At 36.7% G+C, this 26887-nt stretch overlaps 3 protein-coding genes across 4 annotated transcripts in view; 1 reads left to right on the top strand and 2 right to left on the bottom strand.

Moving 5' to 3' along the window:
• Positions 1-18922, bottom strand: part of LOC113115224 (nectin-3-like protein) — a 35452-nt gene extending 16530 nt beyond the window's left edge. The window contains exon 1 of the mRNA XM_026282653.1: positions 18298-18922. Within this exon, the coding sequence (XP_026138438.1) occupies positions 18298-18388 (91 nt within the window). The 5' untranslated portion in view covers positions 18389-18922. The remainder of the gene's footprint in view (positions 1-18297) is intronic.
• A 934-nt stretch (positions 18923-19856) lies between these two features.
• Positions 19857-25317, bottom strand: LOC113115223 (diablo homolog, mitochondrial-like). 2 transcript variants are annotated; one of them, XM_026282652.1, is made up of 7 exons: positions 25172-25317; positions 21704-21762; positions 21478-21604; positions 21179-21301; positions 20914-21024; positions 20627-20723; positions 19857-20506 (listed from the first exon to the last, which is right to left on the bottom strand). In XM_026282652.1, the coding sequence occupies exons 1-7, from the start codon at positions 25238-25240 to the stop codon at positions 20301-20303; spliced, it is 792 nt and encodes a 263-aa protein (XP_026138437.1). In that variant the 5' UTR covers positions 25241-25317; the 3' UTR covers positions 19857-20300. The 2 variants fall into 2 exon arrangements, with proteins under 2 accessions (XP_026138437.1, XP_026138436.1); XM_026282651.1 differs by having other exon boundaries at positions 21179-21304; positions 25172-25316.
• LOC113115222 (zinc finger BED domain-containing protein 4-like) lies at positions 22416-24557 on the top strand. Its single transcript, XM_026282649.1, has 3 exons — positions 22416-22695; positions 23078-24040; positions 24143-24557. The coding sequence occupies exons 1-3, from the start codon at positions 22458-22460 to the stop codon at positions 24421-24423; spliced, it is 1482 nt and encodes a 493-aa protein (XP_026138434.1). The 5' UTR covers positions 22416-22457; the 3' UTR covers positions 24424-24557.
• Positions 25318-26887: the final 1570 nt, after the last annotated feature.

The raw sequence follows: 26887 nt of genomic DNA, 5'->3' as shown, positions 1-26887 counted from the left end.
ACACCAATAGCCAATTTGGGAGGTTTTTACTGTTTAATAGGTTTCTTTAATCTGCGCCTGTGCCCTTTGCATGTTTATTTGAACACACTGGAGTTATTTGCTGATTCATGTAAACACGATATTCTGATGAGCTGGCAGTTAAAATTACAATGGAAGAGATTGATTAAAAAAAGGTGTTGGCAAGAGAAGAGAAGTAGATCAGACAGGGTCCTTAAGGGGTCCAAAGACATCATCATAATTAAGAATTTTGTTAGCTTTAAAGCTATCAATGTGTTATTATTATGTACATCTAAATATTGGCAAAATGTATATATATATTTTTTGTTTTCTTCTGGGAAAACAGGGCAAAAGATATTGATTTATGATTCATACTGCATAACACAGTTTTTGTCTAACTAAATACCTCTACATGCACAAAAAATCTTACTGACCCTAAACTTTTCAATGGGAGTATACAACCTGTTTTTGTTCTGAAAAATCTTCATAAAAGGCTAACTTACATAAATCCCTCAGTGGGAAAAGTTGTTTTTCAGTTTTTGTGAGACTGCTTTCCTAAGTGGTTGAACTTCTGATGCCGAGTTACTGACGTACTTCTTGTTTGTTTCATGTAAACAGTGTTTTACCATTTAAATTCCATGTGCTTTCCTAGTATCATTGCATGGATAGGATACAAAGCAAAACTGGCTTGTGAAAGAGAGTAAAATATCATGAAAGTTGATATTTTTAAGATTTTTTTGTTCATAAAGTGAAACACAAAAAGCCAGTGAGGTCCAAAACAACACTGGATCTTTGGTGTTCCACAGAAGAAAGTCATACAGGTTTGCAACAACAAGATGATGAGAAAATGATGACCGTATTTTCATTTTTAGGCTATCCCTTTAAAACTCAATCTTGCTTGGTAAACAACAACACAATGCAGCCTTGCCTCATGCAAGAAATCACAGTGTCCTGAAAGCAAAACAAAAGAACACATTTCCGTGAGGATCACTGGAAAACAGACAAATTATAGGCTACGAATGGGAGCTGTGCAAAACATATTCTGAGAGAAACACAGAGCGGAGAAAATAAAATCTCCTCAGTCATTATTAAAGCCCACAAATTGCTGCATTTCAGATGGAAAAATTGTTAATCGAGACACTAAGCTTTCCTCTCTTTAAAAAGAAGTTAGCGCATTTAATGCTGTTTTTACAAATGACTGTGCTAAGAAGTGTTCCTACCATCAAAACAGTCACAAGGTAAAACCCATACTATTTAAAATACATAGGCTGGGTATACGAGACCATATCATAAAAAGTGGGTCTATGGAGGCACTAAATAGTGGCTGATATTTTGAAACCTTGGCAGCTGCATACTAGTGGTAAACCTCTGCTATTATATCGGGTGCAGGCTCTCCCTCTGCCTGTTCCCCTGCCCATCCTGTAATTGCCAGAATACCACCACACACACACGCAGAGACGGAGCGAGGGAGGGTGTGTGTGTGAGAGAGAGAGGCTACACTGCAATCTGGCTGACTGCTTGAATATCAAATTTGCTGAGACCAGAGGATCACCAATTTCAATTCACACTGAGATCTTTAAAGAGACATTTACGTCAATCAAGAAACTGAGCTTAGGGTGCACCAGTTTACCTGTAAGACTCGATTTTTACTGTTGTCCTAAATGGATAGATCACCCAAAAATTATTTCATCATTAACCCCATGTTTCATTCCTAATCTGTTTGAATTCTATAGCAACATATGCATATTCAAAAACAACAAGTTATTCAGGAAGCTATGTATAAATAGGGTTGAGTGCATTTCTTTGCGTCCGTTCAAACAGGACATGCCTTTGTGTTAAAAACGCTGAATGCAACAATGGAGAAGAATGCAAGGGTCTCGAAACGTGTTTATACATTTCCAGTGTGTCAGTCTTAGAAATGCAATTCTCATGACGTAAGACGCTGAAAAAACAGCAAGGTGAGATGAAATTGACAAAAAATGTTTGCTTGTGTATAAAGACCAACATTTCAAAAATAGCACAGGCTCAATGCAAGAACACACAGACCACCGGCAGATATTCAACTAATAAACAGACTTTTATTGCACAAAACTATCACAGTATCTTTCTTGAAATGCACCGTTGGAAACCATCACTAAAAATCTAAACAATAATAATGATAATGAAACTCTTAAATAAACTAGACAGAAGGATGGTGCAGGAGGAGCTAGAGATACAGGATGTCTAATCTAAATTAAATTGCTAATTAAATTCAGAAATATTTAATCCCAATAAATATAGCTTTTATTGAAGAACATACTGTTCTTTAACTTCTGGAGTACCAAAATGATGGTTAATTAATTATTTGTAATAAATGTTGTTTATATATATATATATATATATATATATATATATATATATATATATATATATATATATATAAAATAGAGGTTTGAATATTGTATTGGAAAATGGTACGGGGGGCTTTGAGTCAAAAAGTTTGAGAATGAGAACCACTGCACTTACAACCAGAGCACATGAAGATACCCACTGACATATGTTAATGAAGAAGAAATATATAGTACATTGTCGTTGTCTATTCTACAAGATTACTACCTATTTAAATGTCAACCCCTTTTTTACATTATAAAAAAATTTTTTATTTGAAGTCACTTTCAGCCAAAAACTGAGGCTGTTCAGTAAGGAACCCTCTGTTTTTCCCTAGAGTTATAATGACTAGCTATAAGCTTAAAATTGTGCTTAACCATCAACAAAAACTTAAGACCAGGCAAACTTCTGATGTGGTCTGACGTTTGATGTCAGACTGCCACATCAAAACCCAGGTGAGAGAAAAGGGATTTCGAGTTCTGAGGATGCAAAGCAACATCATTTTTTCCCTTGGTCCACTTTTGTTTCAATGACAGCAGTAATTGAGTTGCATGAATGCGTCCATCCTGATAATCACGATTTCAAGCATTAACCTTAATAGAGTTTTATTACTTTATCAATGGAAAACCAGGCTCAACTGGGATTTCATATGCAAGGGTTTGGCCTGTTATTTATGCTTTATGTTTCTGGTTGCCCTGTGCATGTTTGTTGTGTTTAGGGCAGAATAACACGCAGCCTGTGCTGTCTCCACTTCACTGCAGTCTGAGCTGTGGGAGCAGCTGTCACCTGTCTACCAGCCAACCCACCGCTGACCTCGCAACCCTGCCCTGTCACGTACACACATACATACATCCAACGGTGCTCATCAGGGAGGATAACGAACACACACTGACAAAAATATCGGCCTCCAGTCGGCTGTGAAAACAACTCCAAAAACCTACACGCACCACCGTGATGAAATTTGTGGTATGCTACACGGTCCAGTCATCCGCAAATGGTACGTTTCATCTTGGCCTGTCTAGAATCTCAGAAACAGAGTGAAGATTGGACATGTACCACAAATCACCCTTGATTACACTAGAATTAAATAAATACGGTCGACGGTAGAAAAGGGAACTGTAAATGTAACTCTTCTGAAGCTTCTGGTTGCTTATGCTTAATGACAATTCTTTTAGTACTTTTATGGAACACGGATAAAAAAATTAATTAACTAAAAATAAATGATTCAAATCTAGTCACTTTGAGAAATCACACTACACTTGATGGGCTGTATGAATTTGAAAGTAATCATTGCATTCAGTAATTAATTACATTGAATTTTAGTGGTATTTTTGGTTTTCATTTAAATTTCAAAGTTTAGTAATTTTGTTGTGTAGTTTTAGTTTTTAATTTAATTTAATTGTTGATTTTAAATAATTCATTGAAAAAAAAAAGATATTAGTTTTAATAATAACCCTGTTTATCAGTTAAAAAAAAAAAAAAAAAAATTATAAATTACCGTCAGACAATAATTCTTAAAAATTTACTAGAATATTTTGTTATTAATACGTAACACATAAATGGGATAAAATAATAATAATAATAAGTTAACGGACAAAGTATGTTGTGAAAAAAATTAATATACTAATACAGTTTGACATAAGGAAATTTCAAATTGGAAACATAACATTTTTGAAAAAAGCAAGAAGGTTCACCCCTGAATCTAATGGTCAGTGGGGCGTAAGCACTAAGAAGATTGTTAAAAAATGTACAAATTCATACGAATAAGTCACAGATTCGCTAATAGAGTACAACACTTACAAATTTCCATGAGAGTGTGGTAGTTTAATACTGCTAAGCTATGCGTTGAAATTATTTACAGGCCACAGATGCTGTCACAGTTAGCAGTTAAGCCATATGTAACACTAAATATTCCTTTAACTATAGATCTTTAATAAAGTCTTATGCAGCAGTATAGCTATAGATATATTGCTTCTTCCGTAGAGATGAACAGATGGCCTCAACCTCAGATACCTGAATCAAGTCCAGAATGGCAAATTTGTGTTCATTGCATTTGCCGTAAACATCTAATACGACAGAAGAATGAAACGCACTCTATGAACAAAGTCGTTGATGAAGGCAATGTTGGGATACAATTCCCATTGTTCCCTCACAACAAGCATGCAAACTTTGCTTGAGGATATCATAATCTCAAGGGTTCTATCATTACCTCAATCCAGGCCTGGTTTAACAATACATAAAACTTCAAAAAGCATGTAGGCCTGGCGAAAGTTCTAAGATCCAAAGGCCAGCCCAACTCTGCCAATCAGATTTTAAAGCCTCAATAGGAAATGAGAGGTATAGTGTGACTGCATTTAATGAAAACAATTGGCAAAGACAACGAGGAACAAATCGAAAGGTCACTACACGGAACGGCGAGGATGAGTGAGAACAAGAAGGAAACAAGCGGAAACAAATCAGAAATGCATTAATGAAAGAGATATGCCTGGCCTTTGAAGCCTTCCTTGAGTTTGTTTTTCTCTCTCCTGACATCACTAACTCTTACAAGCTGTTCATGGGGTCCAACAGTCTATTCGAGCTCTCCACTATGCATTCCACTCCTCGTCTCACGCGCCAAATGCCCCAGCGTGAACTGAGATCCGAACCTGACCTCACTCTCTTGTGAAACATCTTAACTTCATTTCGGTGTGGGAAGAATTGTCCCAGAGCCCCTAGTCTTTTTGTCAGGTCACTGGGAGGGGAAAACCTGCTGATGCATTCCCTACTTTCAGATATAAAAAAAAAAAAAAAGAAAGCAGGAAACATATGAGGCCAAACTCTTCTTTTGCACGCAACAGCTCACTCAGATTAGAGCTGTTTTTTAGGACGGTGATGTGGCAAGACAAGACCAATGAGAACATTTTAAATGAATGCTTTGTTAATGTCATAATGGCAGTGGAGAGGTGATGAACGTCACCAGAAGTGCACTATAAAAGATATAAGAAACTTTGTGAGAAATAAGACTGAGGTAGGGTGAGGTGATGAAAAAAATCTTGTTTAAACTCACCCAGAGGTTCACCCATGATTTTGTCATTATTTACTTATTTGTCATTTCATTCCAGTCCTGTATTACAATCTTTCTGTAGAACACAAAATAAAAACAATTGAGTAATGTTCAAACCTGTCTTTTCTAAACAATAAAAATTCATGTGGATCCAGAAAAGCAAGACTTGTAGTCAATAACTTCTTACATTTGAATATGTTCTTGAAAAAAAAAAAAAGACATCAATTATAGTATTGGATTAAATGAAAGGTTTTATGGATTACTTTTATGATGCTTTCCTCGCATTGAAAAGTGAACGTAATTTTTGTTGCACAAACGAATAACTTAAAGAAGGCGCTGTTATGGTTAACAAAAACTAATATTATAAAAATCTTTTTATAATTAACATTTTTGTTAACTGAGCTGAAATACATTGTTGAAACGAAATGTGGAAATGTGGTCATGGCAACTAACTGTCATACGTTAAGTTTGAAGTAGTAAAATTACTAAAACCAAACCTGAAATAAAATTAAATGAATGATAAATAGAAATAAAAAAACGAATAAAAGTGACAAAAGAAACTCATTGACTGAAACTTAAAAATTACAATGAAATTCTAGAGTAGAATAACTATATAAATAACACTTACACATACTAAGTACAAGTAATGGTGAAGATGTTTTAATGTTAATTTTTAGTTTAACTATACCTTTAAATCTCAGCTATTTTATCTATGCAGAAAAAAGGGGGATGTGAGTGAAACCAACAAATAAAAAACGAAGTTTGACCACTAATGTGCATGGCAAAAAAACAAATAGATGATTGTGGTTAAACAACTTTGATTCCAGACTAAAGTGGTTAAATACAGATTGACTAATGACAGATCGAGCATTGTTTCAGCTGGCCGTCAGTCTTCATTAGATGAGAGCTTGAGTGAGAGGACAGTGTGACTTCAGTTGAATTGCCTCACCTTTGGTCACAACGCCAATGGTGTAACAATGAATGTCAAAGGCTAAAGAGAAAAGACTCGCAACAGCTGTACTTGACATACCAATAGTAATTAGCTATGCTGTTTTGTAGACATGTGCTACGGTCATTGAGTTTAGTGAGAGGAACCATTCTGCTAGAGGGTCTTACCAACCCAACTGCTCAAGCCAAAAGAGGAAGGGAAAATAAAGTCATCATAGTTCACGACCCCTAATAGGACCTGATTGCTGGGCCTACAGACACTACTGTGAAGAATAGAGACTGTATGCTCAAGGCTTGTACAAATGTTGAATGCATTACGGATGATTATGTTGGGTTCCAAAAGGAAATCATAAATATTTAAATATCTTTGTGGTTGGATGCCCCAAAGAAAACTCTGTCCTAAGAATCAATCTACGTGGGAGTAAAACCACAGGCTGAGAAAAAAAGGGCATTGCTGAAACTGGCTTTGCTCAAAAACAAAATGTTGACACGCTGTGAAACAAGAATAACCTTAGTCCGCTAAACCAGTAATGTGCTATGAGGCAAAAGCCAAATTAGCATTTTTTTTTTTTGTGCTGTAGATAAAGGGCGGTAATAAAGCTTGCCAGAAAATATCTAATTTAAGCAGTTTATAAGACGACAGCCTGACTGTATTACCCCAAATCCTATTTTCTGTTAATGTATGAGACTTCCAATTCATTAGCCATTAGCAAAGTGTATAAATGCTACGTTCATGATCACTGTAGTGTTTACACACAAAAAACTACAGTTCTTCAGCAAATCAATGTTTTAAGGCCATCTGACTGACTTGTGTTTATTGATATTTGGTAACATATGTTAATCACATTCTTTTTAGTCACAAAACATTGAAAGACGATATATTTACTTCCTTGGAAACAATGAAACAATTCTCTGTGAGCCAAGAAAGCCTCCAACTTAATTCAAATAAAACACAAATATTTTGACAGGCCTCCTCCCTCAGATCATTTCCTTCTTCCTGAGGAAAGCTTCCTCTCGCTCTCTATTGCAAGACTTTTTATTACCTATCACATCTGATTAAAGACCAGCACTTAAAGGAAAAAGGGGAATCAATGATGTTAGCATTAAAGAAGTCAGACATTGTTGCCCCTTCACACCAAAATCAACACCTAAACAATGAAGTCTTTACTGAGACTCATTTGTCTGCAGTAAACCCAAGCAACGCTCCACTTGTCATCTTGACTTTTTGACGTCTTTTGAAACAAAACAAAGAAAGCTTTCCATAAGATGCCATTAACGTTGTGAGAAGGGGTCAAAGGCAAACAATGCAAGGGTAAATTGCTTATTAGTGGTGGAAAATTCTTCCGTGCCTGTGTTATTCATCCTTGTGTGTTAATGAACAGTGGGTCATTTAGGAGCTGGGTAACAGAGGTTAGAAAAAGGGCCACTGCTCCGCTCCACCGGACTAAAAGAGTGCTTCTATGTTGTGTGCTGGTGACTACATTTAGTTTGAAAGTGACTCTTTCAATTCTCGCACATGGAGAAACAAGGTTTTGTGGGCATCTGTGTGGACGGTTGTCCCATTTAGATCTCATGTCGCAGCTGAAACTGTAGTAGTTCCTATATTAAAAAGCATCTGTAAAAAAAAAAAAATGTGTTTGTCATATATCATATATATATTGTCAAAATCATGGAACTACTTCATAGCTGTGCAGAAAATGAAGGCTTTGGAACATTTGTCAACCAATCAATCAAGAATTCTATGATCTTCATGGCATAAAAATGACTAGTGAAGATAATAACTGAAAAATAACTGTGCTTCTCTATTACATTTCTTAATTTCGTAGCGAAATTATAATTTATACTAAAATTTTGGTATTCAAAGTACAGATTACATTTGATTTTGTCAACCATATTAAGCTTATCGGCCAACTTTGCTTGAAAGGTGTATTTTTAAAATGATAAAATGCGCCATTATTACAAAGTTTGGTATCATTTTTAATGTTTTGAAAAAAGTCTCTTATGCTCACCAAGGCCGCATTTTTTAGAGCAAAAACACAGGAAGTTTTATGATATATACAGTGATATTATGATATATTTCTCTAGTATTTAATGTCACCCGATCCTTCAGAAATCATTCTAACATGCTGAATTGCTGCTCAATAAAGATTTCTTATGAACAACGTTGAAAACAAAACAAAAAATAAGCTGCTTAATATTTTTGTGGAAACCAAGATTTATTACTAATAAAAATCTTTTGTAATGTTATGTCTATACTGTTGCTTTTGGTCAATTCTATCAATCCCTGCTTAATAAAAGTATTAATTTCTTTTACAAATAAAAATCTTGCAGGTCCCAAACATTCAAACATTGGTGTTAGTACATTTGAATGTAGATTATTATTATTTTTAACTTTCACTCATGTATGTTTTTGGTGGCTCTTGAGTCTGAACTGAGTAAAGTTTTAACACAGAAACCATAGTTCAGCTCAAATACAATTGCTCTCATTCTGAATAATGACGGAGACTCCTAATTTAGCACCTTCCTGACTGGTAAGACTTCCTTTTGCAGGTTCTAAAGAACCACTATTCTTTTGCTTTGAGTCAACAGTTTCCTCAGAATACCACATTGTTCTGAAAAACGATCCTAATTTGAAATCCAAGCTGGAAACTCATTTGAAATGCACTACATGAAGCATTAGTCCTCCGAGCGCCTGATTAAAATGTGAGTTTCAAAACAAGGTGACCAAGGTATGGAATGCGAGCTGTTAATGAGGCTTCACAGAACAGCACGCTATCTGAACACACAAGGGCTGGGTTTTTGACTTCCTTCCCAAACTCACCGAGAACTGTTTTCCTTTCCTTCTGAGCCTTAGTGTTCATGCATACACTAACGGTAAGCAGGGCTCAATTGAAGAACTTGAGACAATTCAAACAAATGAGTGTGAAAATCTGTTTCCATTATTTAGATCAGCACACACAATGATTCCGTTTTGCGCAACAACAGAAATGTCAAAACCCTCTATATGTCCTCCTAAAAAAAATCGACTGAAACAAGTCTGCGAGGAAGTGCCAAAATCAAAGGATGAGATGTTGTTCCTGAAGGCTTTCAGGGGGCCGAAATGTTGCCAGCAAAGACACAGGACACTTGAGATGTCACAAAGGGAAGGACACACAAACAAGACTGAATTAAAGAGCAAAGTAATGCAGCAGTTTGGTCAACATAAAACACAATAGACTTAGTTTACTTTCTCTGCACACTCCTCTTTTCCACAAATGGCAGACCAGAACACTAATCGGTATTGCTAATCAATACCACCCAGCTTGAGCGCTTTGTCCTTAAGTTTGCTTAATGTTGCTTAAGTTTGCTTAATGTAATGTATTAATCTATAATGCAAGGACATTTATTAAAAAAGAAAAACTGAAATATCACATGGTCCTAAGTATTCAGACCCTTTACTGTGAAACTCATATATTTAACTCAGGTGCTGTCCATTTTGTCTGATCATCCTTGAGATGGTTCTACACCTTCATTTGAGTCCAGCTGTGTTTGATTATACTGACTGGACTTGATTAGGAAAGACACACACGTCTATATAAGACCTTCCAGCTCACAGTGCATGTCAGAGCAAATGAGAATCATGAGGTCAAAAGGAACTGCCTGAAGAGCTCAGAGACAGAATTGTGGCAAGGCACAGATCTGGCCAAGGTTACACAAAACATTCTGCTGCACTTAAGGTTCCTAAGAGCACAGTGGCCACCATAAACCTTAAATGGAAGATGTTTGGGATGACCAGAACCCTTCCTAGAGCTGGCCGTCCGGCCAAACTGAGCTATCGGGGGAGAAGAGCTTTGGTGAGAGAGGTAAAGAAGAACCCAAAGATCACTGTGGCTGAGCTCCACAGATGCAGTCGGGACTCGGGAGGTGGGAGAAAGTTGTAGAAAGTCAACCATCACTGCAGCCCTCCACGTGAGTCGGGGCTTAATGGCAGAGTGGCCCGACGGAAGCCTCTCCTCAGTGCAAGACACATGAAAGCCCGCATGGAGTTTGCTAAAAAAACACCTCAAGGACTCTGGTCTGATGAGACCAAGATATAACTTTTTGGCCTTAATAATACGCAGTATGTGTGGAGAAAACCAGACACTGCACATCACCTGTCCATACAGTCCCAACAGTGAAGCATGGTGGTGGCGGCATCATGCTGTGGGGGTGTTTTTCAGCTACAGGGACAGGACGACTGCTTGCAATCGAGGGAAAGATAAATGCGGCCAAGTACAGGGATATCCTGGACGAAAACCTTCTCCAGAGTGCTTAGGACTTCAGACTGGGCCGAAGGTTCACCTTCCAACAAGACAATGACCCTAAGCACACAGCTAAATTAATAATGGAGTGGCTTCACAACAACTCCGTGACTGTTCTTGACTGGCCCAGCCAGAGCCCTGACTTAACCCAATTGAACATCTCTGGAGAGACCTGAAAATGGCTGTCCACCAACGTTTACCAATACCATCCAACCTGACAGAACTGGAGAGGATCTGCAAGGAGGAATGGCAGAGGATCCCCAAATCCAGGTGTGGAAAAACTTGTTGCATCTTTCCCAAAAAGACTCCTGGCTGTAATTAGATCAAAAGTGTGCAGAAGGGTCTGAATATTTAGGACAATGTGATATTTCAGTTTTTCTTTTTTAATAAATGTGCAACGATTAAAGGTCTGAGGGGGCCTGAATACTTTCTGTACCTACTGTATATAAATATGTATAGTATATTATTTAAAAATATTGCATGTGTTTTTAGGATAGATTTTCTTTTAAGGACTCTCTTTATTGTACACTTATGTCATTGACTCATATCACATTATCTCAAATGGTGGTACTACAGGACACATCATTTAGTCAAGCCTCTGAATATTCTCTCACCAAAGCCTATTCCTGTCAGATGTCAACCCAGTTCAACAGGAAATCATTATAAGGCTGCAGAATGATCATTACAAGTTCTACAATAAAGCTTCCCTGTCATACAAAACCATGGGCTCATGCTCTCATGGGGTAGCATGCGGTCATATTTACAATAACAAATAAAATGCAGCAAAACCACCTTTGTGTCTCTACAGGTCCATAAGGACCCCACACCCAACAGGTCCCTGTGATTACATCAACAGCTAAAGAGATCGCAGCCGAGGCCTCATCAACATCACAGCGCATTGACTGTGTTCCTGCCCAGTATACCTCATTAAAAACTTCTACAGCAACTGACAATTACAAAGACGGCATGGAAGATCATCGCACATAAAATGCCCTCTTTGTTTCAATGCCCGGACAGAGGGGGCTCTCAGAGCAGTATGAACAGATGGATTTGATTCTGTAAGGAAACTAGAGGACATTCAACACTAATCACATGAGTGATGCACCGGAAGAGATGTAAATATGGTCAATGCATGCAACTATCTTATGTTAATGAATAAGCTTTGCAAGTGAAAGTACTGACCGTGGCCATGCAGTCACAATAATGGGAAATTAAATTCATGAATTTAGTGCATGCTATGCCTCAATCAAGATAACTGGGTAAATGAACAATATATTATTGCAGGGGTCCTCATTATGATATCATTTAAAACATGATCATCACTGAAGAAGTAACTGTTGCATTTTTATTCTTAATGTTTTTAAGCACATTTAAAATTCTTACATATTAAAATGTCTTTTTAAAATATATAAAACAATCAAACTATTTTCTAGGTAAAAAGGCAGGGTTATTATAGATAACTAAAACTTAAACCATAGAAAATTAAACAATTAGGGGTGTGCACGGATAGTGGAACATTTGAATATTCATTCTGCTCTAATTTATTCGATAAATAAAAATGATATTCGAACTTCGCAAAAAAAAGAAAAGTTCACAATAAAACCACTTTATGTGATTCTCTAGGCATATTTGAAGATGTATGCAAGCAAAAAAATAATGAATGAATGAATGAATAAGGGGCCGTTCACATATCGCGCCTAAAAACGCGTGGAAAAGGCGTGTGCCGTTGCTAAGCAACAATGATGCGCTCTCTCCATGTAGACGCGGAAATTTCAGCAAAGGATAAATGGATTTGAAGCACAAAAAAATTGCTTTCAGTAGCTGGCTACTTAATTTATTTCAAAATGGCAATCCATATACAGCTATGATCAGCTGTTCCTTCATCTTGGCTGAGCTTTCAACGTTGTTAAGGAAAAGGATGAAGCTGAATGTTTAGTTCTTGTAACATGACCTACGGTGCACTTGTGGCATTCTGAAAAGTTGAGATGTTTTTAACTCGATGCGGTGCGAACGCCCCTGGAAAACGGGCCGCGTCGCACCGCGTGAGCATCGCGTGAGCATCGCGACCACCTTGCTTCCATTATGAGCGTGCATACCGCGCGCCTACATTGGAAATAACGAACTTGAGCGCGCAAAAGACGCAATATGTGAACGGCCCCTAAGAACTGCGGTCTTCTACAGTACTTCAAATATGACGTGGAGAATCACAGAAAGTGACCGAACTCAAGAACATTGTTGTGGCAGTGTAAACTACTCTTCTCGCGTCTGCCCTAGACCCTCGGCACAAACATCTCAGGTTTCTCAATGAAAACCCGAGAGAAGTAACGTTAAGAAAAGAAAAACATTATCAGAACATTTTCCTTGATGCGAGTGGTGTGGATGAAGCCACCGCCACCAACGATGAAGAGGATGCAATGCCCACTCATCGGAAAAGGGTGAGCCAGTTCTTCAGCGATGATTACAGAGAGTCCAGCCGAGACGAGTGGGAACAGTTCTTGCTCAGTGGTTAAACAAAAACACGAAGCGCTTCACCAAACGTATTCGCTTAGCACACCGTTATTGTGAGTCCCGACAACGTCTGTGCTGTCAGAGCGCGTTTTCTTGGCCGGCCTTTTTGTTAACAGACTAAGAAGTCGGCCTTACTCTGATCATGTTTACATGCCTGTGTTTCTTAACAAGAAAATGTAAAACAATAGAAAAAAAGCAAAAACAATTTGCTGACAGTTAAAAAGTTTCAAAGTTAAGTGTAGGCTATACGTTCTACAATAGCCTAATTGCTGCAGGCTGCTTTACGTTTTTTCTTTGTTCACTTTTTTTTTTTTTTGCTTTTAATCTGTACTTTTGTTTGTTTGCATGCATTATTAAAGGGTTTCAGCTACAAAACACGATGTGTAATGTTCAAGGTTATTGTGTGTAAGCTTCAAAGTGACGGAAACAATAAATGTTGCTGAAAAATAACGTCTGTGTCATTAAACTTAATTTAAATAAACAAATATTTGAATATTAGTTTTTTTTGTGAGCTCAAATATTCGAATGTGATATTTGCGGAAAACGCCCATCCCTAGAAACAATAAAAAAGTTACTTGCAATAAAATTGTAATATTAAATTAAATATTTGTAACTTATTTTATTAAATCTGTATTTATTTGATTTATTTATAACTTGAATGAAATGAAAAAAAAAAAGAAAAAAAAAAAAAGAAAAATTCAAAATATATATACTAAAAGGGATACTAAAATAACACTGAATAGGGCTTTTCACACCACTGAAACCTTTTAATAGTACCAAAACTAATTGTGGAACTACAAACTTTAAGGCATTTTCGCACCGCCGGGACTAGGTGCTATTTTAGTACCAGACTCTGTTTTTTTCAGAAACCAAATTAGCTCCTACTCCAGAGGAGGGTATAAACATACTGTAAACATTGTGTCAACTTATTTCGCAAGTATGATGAACAGCGATAAATGTACGGATGCTGAAGTGCAATTTGAGGTTAGAGTTTATATGAATGTATGTCTGAGGGAAACTTACTGTCTTTAGAAAATTTTGATGGTATTTTTTCTCTTTCATCTTGCCTCTGTATAAGGCAAGGCAAGTTTATTTATATAGCACATTTTGTATACAATGGTAAATCAAAGTGCTTTACATAAAAGAAAGTAAAATAATCATGAAATAAAATAATCACCAAAAAAACAAGCAACTTTGAAAATGTATAATGCACATTAAAGTTCATAAGTGCAGCACTACTTTGTTTACAGCGGAAACCAAGGAAACACTTTAAACGCCACCTCTTGGCTGAGAGAGAATCTGCATCTTATTCAGCTTGTCTGTTGTTTCTGTTTCATGCTGATATTTTTTATGTGTAGTTTCACAAAACTGAAGTCAAATCATTCTGTAAAAATTTCTCACAATTTCAAAATAATACAATCTAATTTAGATTAAAAACTGCTCATGTTGCATGTATGCAGCATTTTTGTTTGGATCAACAATTGTAAATGGAAAGAGCACAGACAAAGCCTTATTTTGTTTATATGAAGAGATTTCTTTTTTTGTGTGTGTGTTACTTATTTTATTTTGGCCTTTTTTTTCAATTTATTTTTGCTATTTACATTTACATTATATTTACATTTTGTTATTTAGCAGACACCTGTACCCAAAGTGACTTACAAATGAGGACAACAGAAGCAATCAAAACCAAAAAAAGAGCAATAATATAATATTGTTATATTTCAATTTCACAAAGAAACGTGCTGCATTTTGTGTAAACAATAATAAAAGGACACATTTAATATTATAATTTGTCTTAAATCTCATTTTGTAAAAAAAAAAAAAAAAAAAAAAAAAAAAAAAAAAAAAACGTGACCTTGCTGGAAGAAAACTACAAAAGTGAAAAACCTACCTGCTACATTATCACATTCACCAACACCAAATTTTACTAGCTGATGAAGCTGGTTGACCAGAAGAAGCATGACAGGAAATCCATCATCCAAAACACAACACATGCCTGTGATCAGCCATCTTGGTCTTTTCAACAAAGTAAATACACTCATGACAAGGAACAGCACTTTCCCATGGTCAAAGGTTACTGCATTACATTGTTTAATGGAGAGCAGCCCAGTTACAGAGCCTCTGATTATCACATCTTCCAGGAAGGAACACAATCACAGCAAAATGCTTCTCTGCATTCATGGCTTTTGCTCCGTGCTGCCTCAGCTCACAATAAAGCCTAACAGTCCTTTCCTGATGGACCTTCTTCAAAGGAAACTTTAACTATGATTGTCATATTTCAGCCTGCAGTTATGTAGGCTAAGTGAGATTAAAATGAAGTACAAAGACAGGCTGGATGATGCAGCACTCATAATAAAGAGCCAGTACATTGAAATTTTCCTGTGAAAGAATGCACACATTCAGGATCACTATTCACATACATTGGCTTCTTCTATACTCCATACACAAAGCAGCCAAACCTAAGTATATTTCCGATAGGGAAGCCAACAAAAAACAATTAACCTAAATCACAGTCTGGCTGATCCATTCAGCATGCAGCAAGGAAATAACATAGGCTAACCTATATTTTTGTGACGCATTACCTGCATGATGGAGGAGCTGAGCCTGCATTGCTTTCACCTTGGTCTAATTTGTCCGGTCAGGGTGACACTTGCTGACTGTATTTCCATAACATAGATCTTTCTCAATCTACAGCAGCGAGGCTATCACAGGCACTCTGTCCTTACGTGACCCTGGATTAGCCTGCATGTCATTTGCCGATAGCGACCGCTGTGAATGGCCTGTCAACTAAATGTATACTTGAAATGACCCTACGCAATCAATTTGCACACTGCAGAAAATCAAACTGCTGAATTTACAAAGCCTCAAATCTCATTCTCTCTTCAAATTACATACACGCTGGATTTATGATGCATTCATGAAAAGACCTGCCCAGACAAAAATGCAAAATTGCAGATATATAATTAATAAAGTTTAATGATAGCAAATAATTATGCAATTACAGATATTTTATTTATTTTTATAGCCTCTCTCTCTCTCTCTCTCTCTCTCTCTCTCTCTCTCTATATATATATATATATATATATGTATATATAAGCTCTTTAAAGATCACAAAACCTCTTACATATTTCTTCTAAATTGATTCAATTCAGTGACTCAGTCTGCCTTAAGTTTAGGTAACTGTTAATTCATCCATTTATGTTTCTTATTACTTAAGTCAGCATTCCTCCTGTCTGACCAGCAGAAAGCAAACATTAGCAGCTAGTTTGTCAAATTGAACTACGATGACCTGTGACCTAACCCCCCATTTTGCAAATGCTTTATGCTCTGAGTTGCTTTCTGCATCCATTTTTTCCACCCTTCCCACTGGTCTAAAAACTATATGATTATAGTCATTCCGTTTAACAAATCACTTCCTCTTGCAGTGTTTTTCTAAAGGGCAAGCAGAGAGTTTCTTCTATTTTAACCTAATATTTAAGGCACCAAAAGTGGAAGATGCCACTGGCAGAGTGCCCAATAACAGGTCAATACTTCCAGAGTCTGCGGCTTCGGTCCTTTTCCTCTCAGGCACTAAAGTACGCCCTTAACCCCCTTGCTTAAACACACCCACCCTTTCACTTGTTCTACACCAGACACATTTACACAAACACTTTTTACAGCCATTCCATTCTGGTTCATCAGTTAGAGTTTTTTACACGAGACACTGGAATCTGAATCTTAAAAGAACATAGAAGTTGAATCCCAAAAGAAACACTATACACTATGCATTATAACAAAGGTATCAAAATTTATGTTTTAAAAAACATTGTAGAAAATGTTACTAAAATGTTGAATTGTCCACTTACTTTTCATGGTTACATCTTTGTTTAAAGGTATCAAAAAAACATTATTTAGAACATTTATCACGTACAAATAACATCATAAGGACGTTCCAAGAAAGTTGTTCTCAAAACGTTTTCTATCAACATTATGAGAACATTCATCGTGTAACATCATAAGGACATTCAGAGAATGTTGATCTCAGAACGTTTTCTCTCAATGTTCTCTGTTAGCTGGGATGTATCCTTCTGTCAAAAGCATGCATTTTAGAACGTTATTTTCTCATTCAAAATCAAAGTCTAATGTACGGATCCCCACACATGGCATGCAGGAAAAAATAGTAGGCTAAATCGTGTGCACGATTTACTAATTCATTCCCTCAATGTACTAAAATATGCACACGATTTACGAATTCGTTTCCTCGATTTGTTAAATTGTGAGCACGATTTAGCAAATCGAGGGAACACAATAGTAATCGTGTGCACGTTTTAGAACATTGAGGGAACGAATTAGTAAATCGTGCGCACGATTTAGCCTACTATTTATTTTTTCTTGCATGTCATGTGCGGGGCTCTGTACTAATGACTGTCTAGAGCAATACGTATACAACATTTCAAACTTTTTTTTTTCGGTTAATTGCATCATTTGAGTATTTGATTTTTGGCTTTTCTTTTTGGAATTTTCAGTGAACTATTTATACTATTTATACTACAATATGGTATAAAACAGAGTACAGTACAGAGTATACACATCGAGATGCACCTAGTAAGTTGTTGTCAATGATTATTTATCAATAATAAGCTACCAGTGGTTGTAAACTTTATACTGACACCTATTGGTCTGGATGCATCAATTAATTTGACAGTTACACTTATTTATGAAATATAAGCAAGAAAGCATCATTAAAGTAATAAAAAGTCATATTGCTATTAATTAAGTCTAACATGAAATTCATAAAAAATGTAAAGATTATACATCAAACTCACAAAACAATAAATAATTAAACCTTTGCATTAATTGAAATTTAAGTATAGGCTGTTACATACTAAATAAGTATATTAAAAGAAAAACAACGATAAAATAGGCTGACACACGCTTTGCTGTCTTGGGCAGTAGATAATAATAATAATAATATTTCTAAAATTAGATAAAGAGTTTATTATTGTTAATTAGTTAAATAACAGTTCATTTTTAGTTTAACAGCTAACGGAGCATATCCATATCGTAGCAGTCCCAGCTTGCTAGATAAACTTCACCGCAAACTTGCATGTTAACTTTAAGGTAAGTTCAATTCAAGATGACACGTTATCTTCCTGAAAAAGATGAAGTACCCACCAGTGCAGACGCTCAAGAGAAGCCCCAGGAGAGGTAGAAGTCCATGGAAAAACGTGCTATTCCCAAAGAGGTGTCTTACTTCCTCTGCCATGGTTTCAGACTGCAGTAGTGAGATCCTCCTCGTTGAAGTCACTCGGTGTCTGATCCACACTCAGTAGCCGAGCCGAGCCGAGCCGCGCCGCGCGTGGGCGGGACCTTCAGCCCAGCAGCGGTTTCCGACTAAAAATAAACCCGTCAACAGCGCGGGACATTGCAATGAAGTTAGCGTTTGCTTTCTTTCGGACGCAAACGATTTAGGAAATGCTGATAGCAACAACTAAATAAATCTATAAAACAAGGCTGCACAAAGTCAAAAAGCGAAAGCGTGTCCCGGGATGTCTTTCTCCTTTAATCGATATATATTCAATCGTATCATATAGGCGGCGCATCTGTGTTGTCAGCGCTACTTATAAAGATTCTTTAACTTAATTTGCTCGTATTGGAATGCATTTGCTAAAATGTCCATTGTAACATTACAAAAGTAGATATATTGGAATGGGTTGGCTCAATGGGGTGCTAGGAGATGTCGCCCGGTTCACTCAGATTAAAGAGTGAGCCATGCTGGGCACGCTTTCCATGCTCCTTGTGTTTTATTTATGTCTTCCAAAAGTGATATATCCCCAGCTGAGTGGTGCCATTTACACCAATCAATCATTTCTATTGGCCCTCTTCTGAATGTTACTCCTCTCTCACTAAAATGCAAAGACTTCAGGAACTTGATTCACAGACAGACAAATATTTTTGTGGAGTTCAAAGAGGAAACATATCAAATTCTAAGACATTTCTAACTAGCAGACAATTTTAGAATTATTATTATTATTTTTACTTTGGAATAAAGCTCTGCTGATTTTTATACAATGTCGCATGATAGCTTCTTAATTGTAGTTACTATAAAATGTTACAGTGAAAATCTAGCAAGAGTTTTATAACTGGGGGCCCCTGAGCTGACTGAGAATCTAATGTGGGGGACCCTGGTCTGTAAACTGATAAAAACTTATTATATAAAACATTAAATATTATTGTATTGAAAAAAAGTTATGGAATAAATGTGTATGGTGACTGGTCCCACTATGTTGCATTTAGTGCTTAGCAGAAGAAAAAGCAAAGTCAGAGGTTTAGAACATCATGCTGAGTAAATAATCACATAAATCTATTTTGGATACCCATTAACTATTGTTTGTTTGCAGTTAATAACAGATTTCTATATTGTAATTGCGTTGTATTTCCACATTCAAGCAGCCAAACTATTTTCCTTTTTCCATAAAAAGCATGACATTGCCCTCTGTCGGTCAAAATTGTGAACTTATACATAAAACTGGCTGAATAAAAGCATCTTAAACCTTAAAGTTAATTATAGTAATTATAATCGTGATATTATAGATTTAATTAGTTCGCATGTGAATGAACATTTTTATAACGCATTGGACAATGCAATAATGTTTTAAACATATATAAATTCACTGTAAAACTTATAGGCACCATAATTCAGTTCATGAAAATAACTGGTTGGAATGCACACATTTTGTGAAAATGTCTGTTTATTAGGATAATAAATAAGAGTTGATCTCTACAAATATAAAACGCACTGATTGCAACTTTGTATACACTGGGATATCACAACATGTGATATGATTTCATTGTTGCATTAACAAACATGCAATTGCACTAAAAAAATAAACAATATGAAAATATATACACGCATACGAATACTAAATCAGTGTTACTTACAAAGCAATTTCTTTGCAGGTTTCACCTCCACATACATTTTATATGTATCTTACAAGCTGCATTAATTACTCAATACAGGTATTTTTTTTTTCCTTTTATCAATGAGGCCTTCGTTGGCCTTCATTATTCCATTACCAATACCGATTGCAAATTCATATCAAGGTGCATTCTCGACTCAGTCATACTCATTGAGTGTTTCACTGCCGGCTACAGAATACCAATGTCACAAACTTTTTCTAGTCTTCACGAAGGTAGGCCTCAGGAATATCTTCCAGATCATTAATATCAATGCTGGAGGCATATTCAGCCATTCTCTGGATTTCTTCTGCTTTCGCTTCGGCCAGTTTTTTCTCTGCTTCTTTTGAGATCTTTCGAAGCTCTTCCACCTTGCACTGTGCCACCTGCAGATTCGTCTTTGTTGCTGTGCATGCATGCTCTGCCCCTGTAAAACATTAAGCCTAAATCAATACACAGACCAGACCAAAGTCATTTGTACAATAAATTATTTTTTAGTCTGCATGGTAGCTAAAATCCAATTATTAAGGATAACTTATAAACATACCTGAATTTTGGGCTGCTTCTGCTGACAGCTCGCAGATGTTGATGGCATTCATCCAGTTTGACTCGAAGCGTTTGCATTCTTCCAATCGATCACTAACCTAAAGAAAAGAGAAAAACCCAGTGAACGCTCTGATATCAAGTGTTCTCTTGAATTAAATATAACTAGGCTACCTTGATATCCACAAGATCTGCCTTAATAAAGATCTATACTGTTGCAAAATGTAAACAACACTAAAGCGGACCCTGTTCTACAAAAAGTAAATAAACATGTAAAGGAACAGTATTTACCTCCACTCGCTGGCCAATGATCACCTGCCAAATGTTGTCCTCTTCAGCACGGGTCAGTTTACCTATCGAGGTTATGTATCGCTTCTGAAGGGCAATGAGGGTATGTAGAGCCTAAGAAAAATAAATACGGTAAAATTACTTCATTTATATTTATATTCAATATATTTATTGTATTAGAAAGCGAACACCTTTGTCAGCAATGAAGTGAGCTGCTAATTTTACAAAGTGAACTATAGGTCAAAGATGCATTGTTTTCAAGTCTTACCTTGGCATACTGAGTGAGGGCATCCACAAGAGCCAGTGTGGTCTGAGAAAGGTAAGTGTTGGCACTGTCTGTGACCAGACATGAGGCCCGACGAATCAGGGATTCATGTGAAAGGTTTTCAACCTGCTGAAGAAAGAAAAAAAAGGAATTTTATTGCACAGGTCAACAGGGTGCAAATCATAATAAAATCATGTAACGTTACCTGTATATTATTTTTTTTTAACACTTTAACACAATTAAATCTATACGAGCGTCATTTGTTCACTGTCTATAGCTTATATGTAACATTTATAGGTTACCTGTGTGAAAGGAACCGCACAGAGGCTGCTGCCGAGACTGAACGCGACTGTATTGGATCGACAGACCTCCGGCAGACGCAGGACACGCTGATGAACGCGGCTTCTGCAGAGCACGTTAGCCTTGTCCCTGTAATATAACACAATAAATTAGACTAAGTTGAAAATAACTCCCAAACACCTACCTCTACGACGTCTTTTTTTTTGCAAAATATGAACGCAAACTTACTTGAGAAGCTGAACGCATGCAGCACTCAGTCGCAGGACGGCCATGTTTCTCCGGGCGACCAGGAAGTAGGGATGGCTGACGCGAAACTAACGTTTCGACACAGTGTCGAGATCCCGAAGCGTAGATGTTTCGAAACACTGCTCCGAACTGTGATTCAAAACACCCATGTCACGTGACTATGGCTAAACGAAGCTTCTGCGCGTTTCATAAGTGTCTCGACCGATAGGTGGCACGCTTGCCGAGTCTGCGTTTGATTGACAGGGGCGGGAACAAACCACACAATCGCACATCTGTCTCAACTGCCACAAAGTTTAAAAGAGGAGTTAATGCACCTTCACCTCGTGGGTTTTTGTGAGAGGAGAAAGATTTTGAGATAGCGTTTACGATTTATTGACATTTATAGTGCGATTTAGTTAGTTATATTTAGGTTACATTTAAGTTAAATATATTTACTGATAAACTAAAGACAGTGACAGATAGTTAGGATAGATATAGTGACACATTTATATAGGCTAAGTTAGATATTGACAGATAGCACAGTAAGTTAGTTAGAGATATAGAATTTAGATAGATTCATATATATATAGATAGATAGATTCATAGATATATAAATTTATATATAGATTCATGTATTAATATATATATATATAGAGAGAGAGAGAGAGAGAGATTCATATATATATATATATACTTTCATAAATATATAGATTCATAGATAGATAGATATATATAGACATTAATAGAATAGATAGAAATGGAGGCTCCACAGAAGAGATGCCGTAAATCTGTGGTGTGGGAGCATTTCCATTTGGAAACCCCAAATAAAGTGAGATGTATGTATTGTTATAGGCAGCTAGCCTACTTCAACAATACATCATCCATGATGCGCCATTTGAGGAGCACTCATCCTGCCATTTTGCAGTGTGCAGAGGATGGTAACATTCCCCCTGTACCTAGGCCTGCTACTGACACTGCTGGGCCATCTAAACAAGGTATACATTGTTTGATATAATATGTACTTCATGTAACACTGTTTAGAAAGTCCATAGTTTTAAATAGACTTAGGCTTGTGTCCACCAGCCTTACAACGTAACGTCAATCTTTTCCAAAACTCCCAATCATGTTGAAAACAGCTTCACTCTGAATATGTAAATGTAACATCTCACAAACTTAGTCACTGTATTACATAGATATTTTTATAGGCTTGAAGACAACATTTTGGTTTTCCTAATTGTTGTAATTTTATATTGTATTTGATCTGTCTTTGCACACTGAGCATAAACTTTTCCAAACTTGAAAAAGCTTTTTTTTTTTTTTTGAAATTTAGTTTTGTGAAAGTACTTTTAATCTTTTATCTTTATTTTCTTTTAAAAGGCAGACAGAGGGAATTGGATGAGGCTCTTGTAGACATGGTGGTAAAGGATTTGCAGCCCTTCACTATCGTGGAGGATGAGGGTTTCATGGCTTTTGTGAACAAACTTGATCCAAGCTATGTCCTCCCATCCCGGAAGGCACTTAAAACGATGGTAACCGAAAGGTACAACATTTCTAAGGAGAAGACAATGGAGGACCTAAAAAAGGCAGATTTTGTTAGCCTTACAGCTGACATGTGGTCCTCCATTAATATGGACGGATACCTTGGTGTTACTTGCCACTACATAACACCAGAGGCAAAGCTGGCAACTGTTGTACTGGGTGTAAGGAGGTTTTACCAAACACACACAGCCCAGCATCTCATGGAGGCTAAAGCTTTGCTAATGGCCGAGTGGGGAATAACCACCAAAGTTCAGTGTATGGTGACTGATGATGCATCCAACATGATCTTAAGTGCCCAGCTACTGAACCTTCGGCATGTCCCATGTTTTGCCCACAATTTAAATTTAATTGTAAAAAAGGCCCTAGATCAAACCCCACTCATCAATGAAATACGACAGAAAGCCAGAAAGATAGTGGGGTTATTTAGATCCAGCTACAAAGCAAAGGACAAGCTTGTGGAGATGCAGGGCTTGATGGGCAGACCAGCTCTGAAACTGATGCAGGAGGTGGACACAAGATGGAACAGCACTTACGACATGTTGCAGCGCTTGTATGAGCAACGAGAGCCAGTGGGTGCAGCGCTATCAAATTTAAACAGTGATACTGCTCCGCTGACAAGTTTTGAGTATAACATTATACAAGAATCATTGTCACTACTGCAGCCTTTCAAACTCGCAACGACAGAGTTGTCAGAGGAACAGAGAGTGTCTGCTTCAAAGCTCATACCACTTTACAGGATGTTGCAGCACAAGCTATCGCAGAAAAAAGGCCAATCAGCACAGGAATCAACTGCACAATTAGGTAGGCCACAATGACCATACTACTGTATGTAATGTATTGGCCACAACTGTCATATTATTTTTTATCAATATAACCAATATGGTTTGCTTGTGTTTTGAACAGGCACACACCTGCAAGAAGGTCTGCACTCAAGATGTGTTGGGTACGAGTCATTCAGAGCCTTGGCTCTGGCTACACTGCTGGACCCAAGGTTCAAAAATGTGGGTTTTGGAAATCCTGCCAAAGCCCAGGAGGCTGAAAAGCAGATCACACTGGAGTGTGCTTCGCTGATGCGTTCAAACACAGCAACTCCTGGTAAGCAGTTTCACTCTTCATCTGACATTATGGAGTTATGTCATCTGAATAATTATGTGACTTATACTTCATATATGCTGTCAGTTTAGACTTAGTAACTAATTGTTGTTTTTACTTTCATTCAGAGCCACAGTCAACATCAGGCCCATCATCATCATCATCAACAACAACATCAACAACAGAAACCCAGGACAGTTTATGGGAACTTTTTGATAGTCGTATCCATGAAACCCAGGCGATACACAGTGCCACAGCAGATGCCACAGTAGAAGTTAAAAAGTACCTAAAAGATGCATTTTTGCCAAGAACCCATGATCCACTAAGTTACTGGAAAGAGAGAGCTGTGATTTTTCCTCATTTGTATGTCCTTGCTAAAAAATATCTATGCATGCCAGCAACAAGTGTCCCTTGTGAGAGGATTTTTTCTAAGGCTGGAGAAATTATCAGTAAAAAAAGAAGTAGGCTAAGCCCTTCCACAGCAGAGCAATTAATATTTTTGAATAAAAATCTTAAAAAAAAAAAAAAAAATTAGACCATTGTGGATTTATTTGTTTTATTCATTTTCATGACCAAAATAACCTAGTTATTATTATGATATAGGATTATATAGGATATTATTATAGGATTTTAAAATATCACCACATTAACGAAAACAAAATATTTTTATTTATTTTTAAATGGCTTGTTGTCAAAGTTGTTTCAGATAACATGGGCAATTGGCCACTAGGTGTCACCGTGGAGACGGGTGTCGGTAAAGTTTCGAAGCCTCGAAACAAATACGGCACTTTGCTTCAACTGTTTCAGTGTTTCATGAAGCCTCGCTCTGCCCACCACTACCAGGAAGTCAGTCCGGCATTTAAGAAGACTCCCACTAGCACACAAACCGCAGTTACTAAAAGCCTGCATATTTGCTTAAAGTCTTTTACTAATACTAATTTTAAAAATACTCAGGTTTATCCCTTCAGCCTGTATGTATTTTTAAGTAGCTCTTCAATGGTTCAAGTTGACAGCACTCCTCACCGGTATTTATACACTGCTACAGGACTCTGCCCTCCATGCAGTCTATTGATCCGTTTATTTAGACCTTTAATCTTGATTTTTAGCGGTTTAAGTTCAAGGAAAGCTCGGTTTGACGCACATTTACACACTACGTCAGCACAAAGGTTGTAACAGGCTGTGGTAAACAAACACTAGTGATCTCTTAGTGGTTGAGCTGCAGCACATGCTGACACACACCTCCAGCTATCACAAAACATGTATTAAGAGCATTACAGGCAGAGGAATTGATGAGCATGGCATGCACGCCTGAAAGGGTGTGGCAGAAAAACAAGGCCACGTGATAAGAAAAAGTCTTAGTGGACCAAAATGTATGTAGGCTATAGAGGCAACATGAGCCTGTGTTTAAAGTGAGTTATAGTCTAATACCTAAAGAAAGACATTGATAGACCAATTCAGTTGACCTCTAGCCGAACTAAAAACTTCTCTTTCAGCTTTAATGTGTCAAAGTGATTTTTTTTTTTTCTGAAAATCTTCTCAAGTCTTCAGTGTTAGCATGCTGGGAGACAGTTTTCAGGACTATTTGTTCTGTTCTTGTTGTCATGCATCAAGGGCTATAAGAAACTTTTTGCAGCAAAGGAAACCTAAAACAAATAACAACAACAATAATAAAAATAAAATAAAATCCAAAATAAAATAAACACATACATTCTGTTAAAATATTTAGAAGAAAAGTTAGGAAAGAAGGCTGTATTTATTTGATAAAAATGCAGTAAATAATGATTTGGTGCTCACAAAACATTTATTTTTATTGTGAATATTGAAAACAGTGCTGCTTAATGTTTTTGTGGTAACTGTGATGCTTTTTTTTGTTTTGTTTTGGTAAACGGAAACATATAAATGTCCTTACTGTCAAATTTTAATTTATTGTATTTGTTATTTTTGTTTTAATTTATGCTTTATTATATAGAGGAAAAACTGAGGAATATGCAGGGAAATATTCTCTTCTTTTGATACTGAACATTTTGGAATATTTTCCTTTGACCAGTATTGTTGTTATATATATAAATATCCTACTGTATATTTGTAGCATATTACAGTTCAAGTTATCTGTTTGGTAAATGTTTAATAGTGCACAAAACCTATTCCATTAAACATTTGCTTCCAAAACACAAACATGTTAAAGAGTATTCATATAGGAAAAAGTACACACAAAAAAGAAGAATCTCTCAGGCAAGTTCAGCAAGTACTTATCTTTAGCAGTAGTATGTACAGGTAAACAAGGAGTTTCTAGCGCTCAGGGTCCAGATTACAAGAATAGACAGAAATCACAACAAAGGCGGTTTGGAAGTCATGATTGCATCATGTCACAGTGGCGTGCAAAGCCACATAACATTATAGACACATAGAAAACATGTTGGCATTTTTGCAACTTTAATTTGCATGATGCTGTAGGTGGTTTATTTTCAAATGATTGCTAATAGTTTAAACTTTATCTTCATTACTCATTTAGGCTGTTTGTTTATACATACTACAGTATGAGTTTAAAATGCACTC

The sequence above is a fragment of the Carassius auratus genome, chromosome 15 (genome assembly GCF_003368295.1).
Source record: "Carassius auratus strain Wakin chromosome 15, ASM336829v1, whole genome shotgun sequence".
NCBI lineage: Eukaryota > Metazoa > Chordata > Actinopteri > Cypriniformes > Cyprinidae > Carassius > Carassius auratus.
This window is presented reverse-complemented; position numbering and strand designations above follow the sequence as displayed.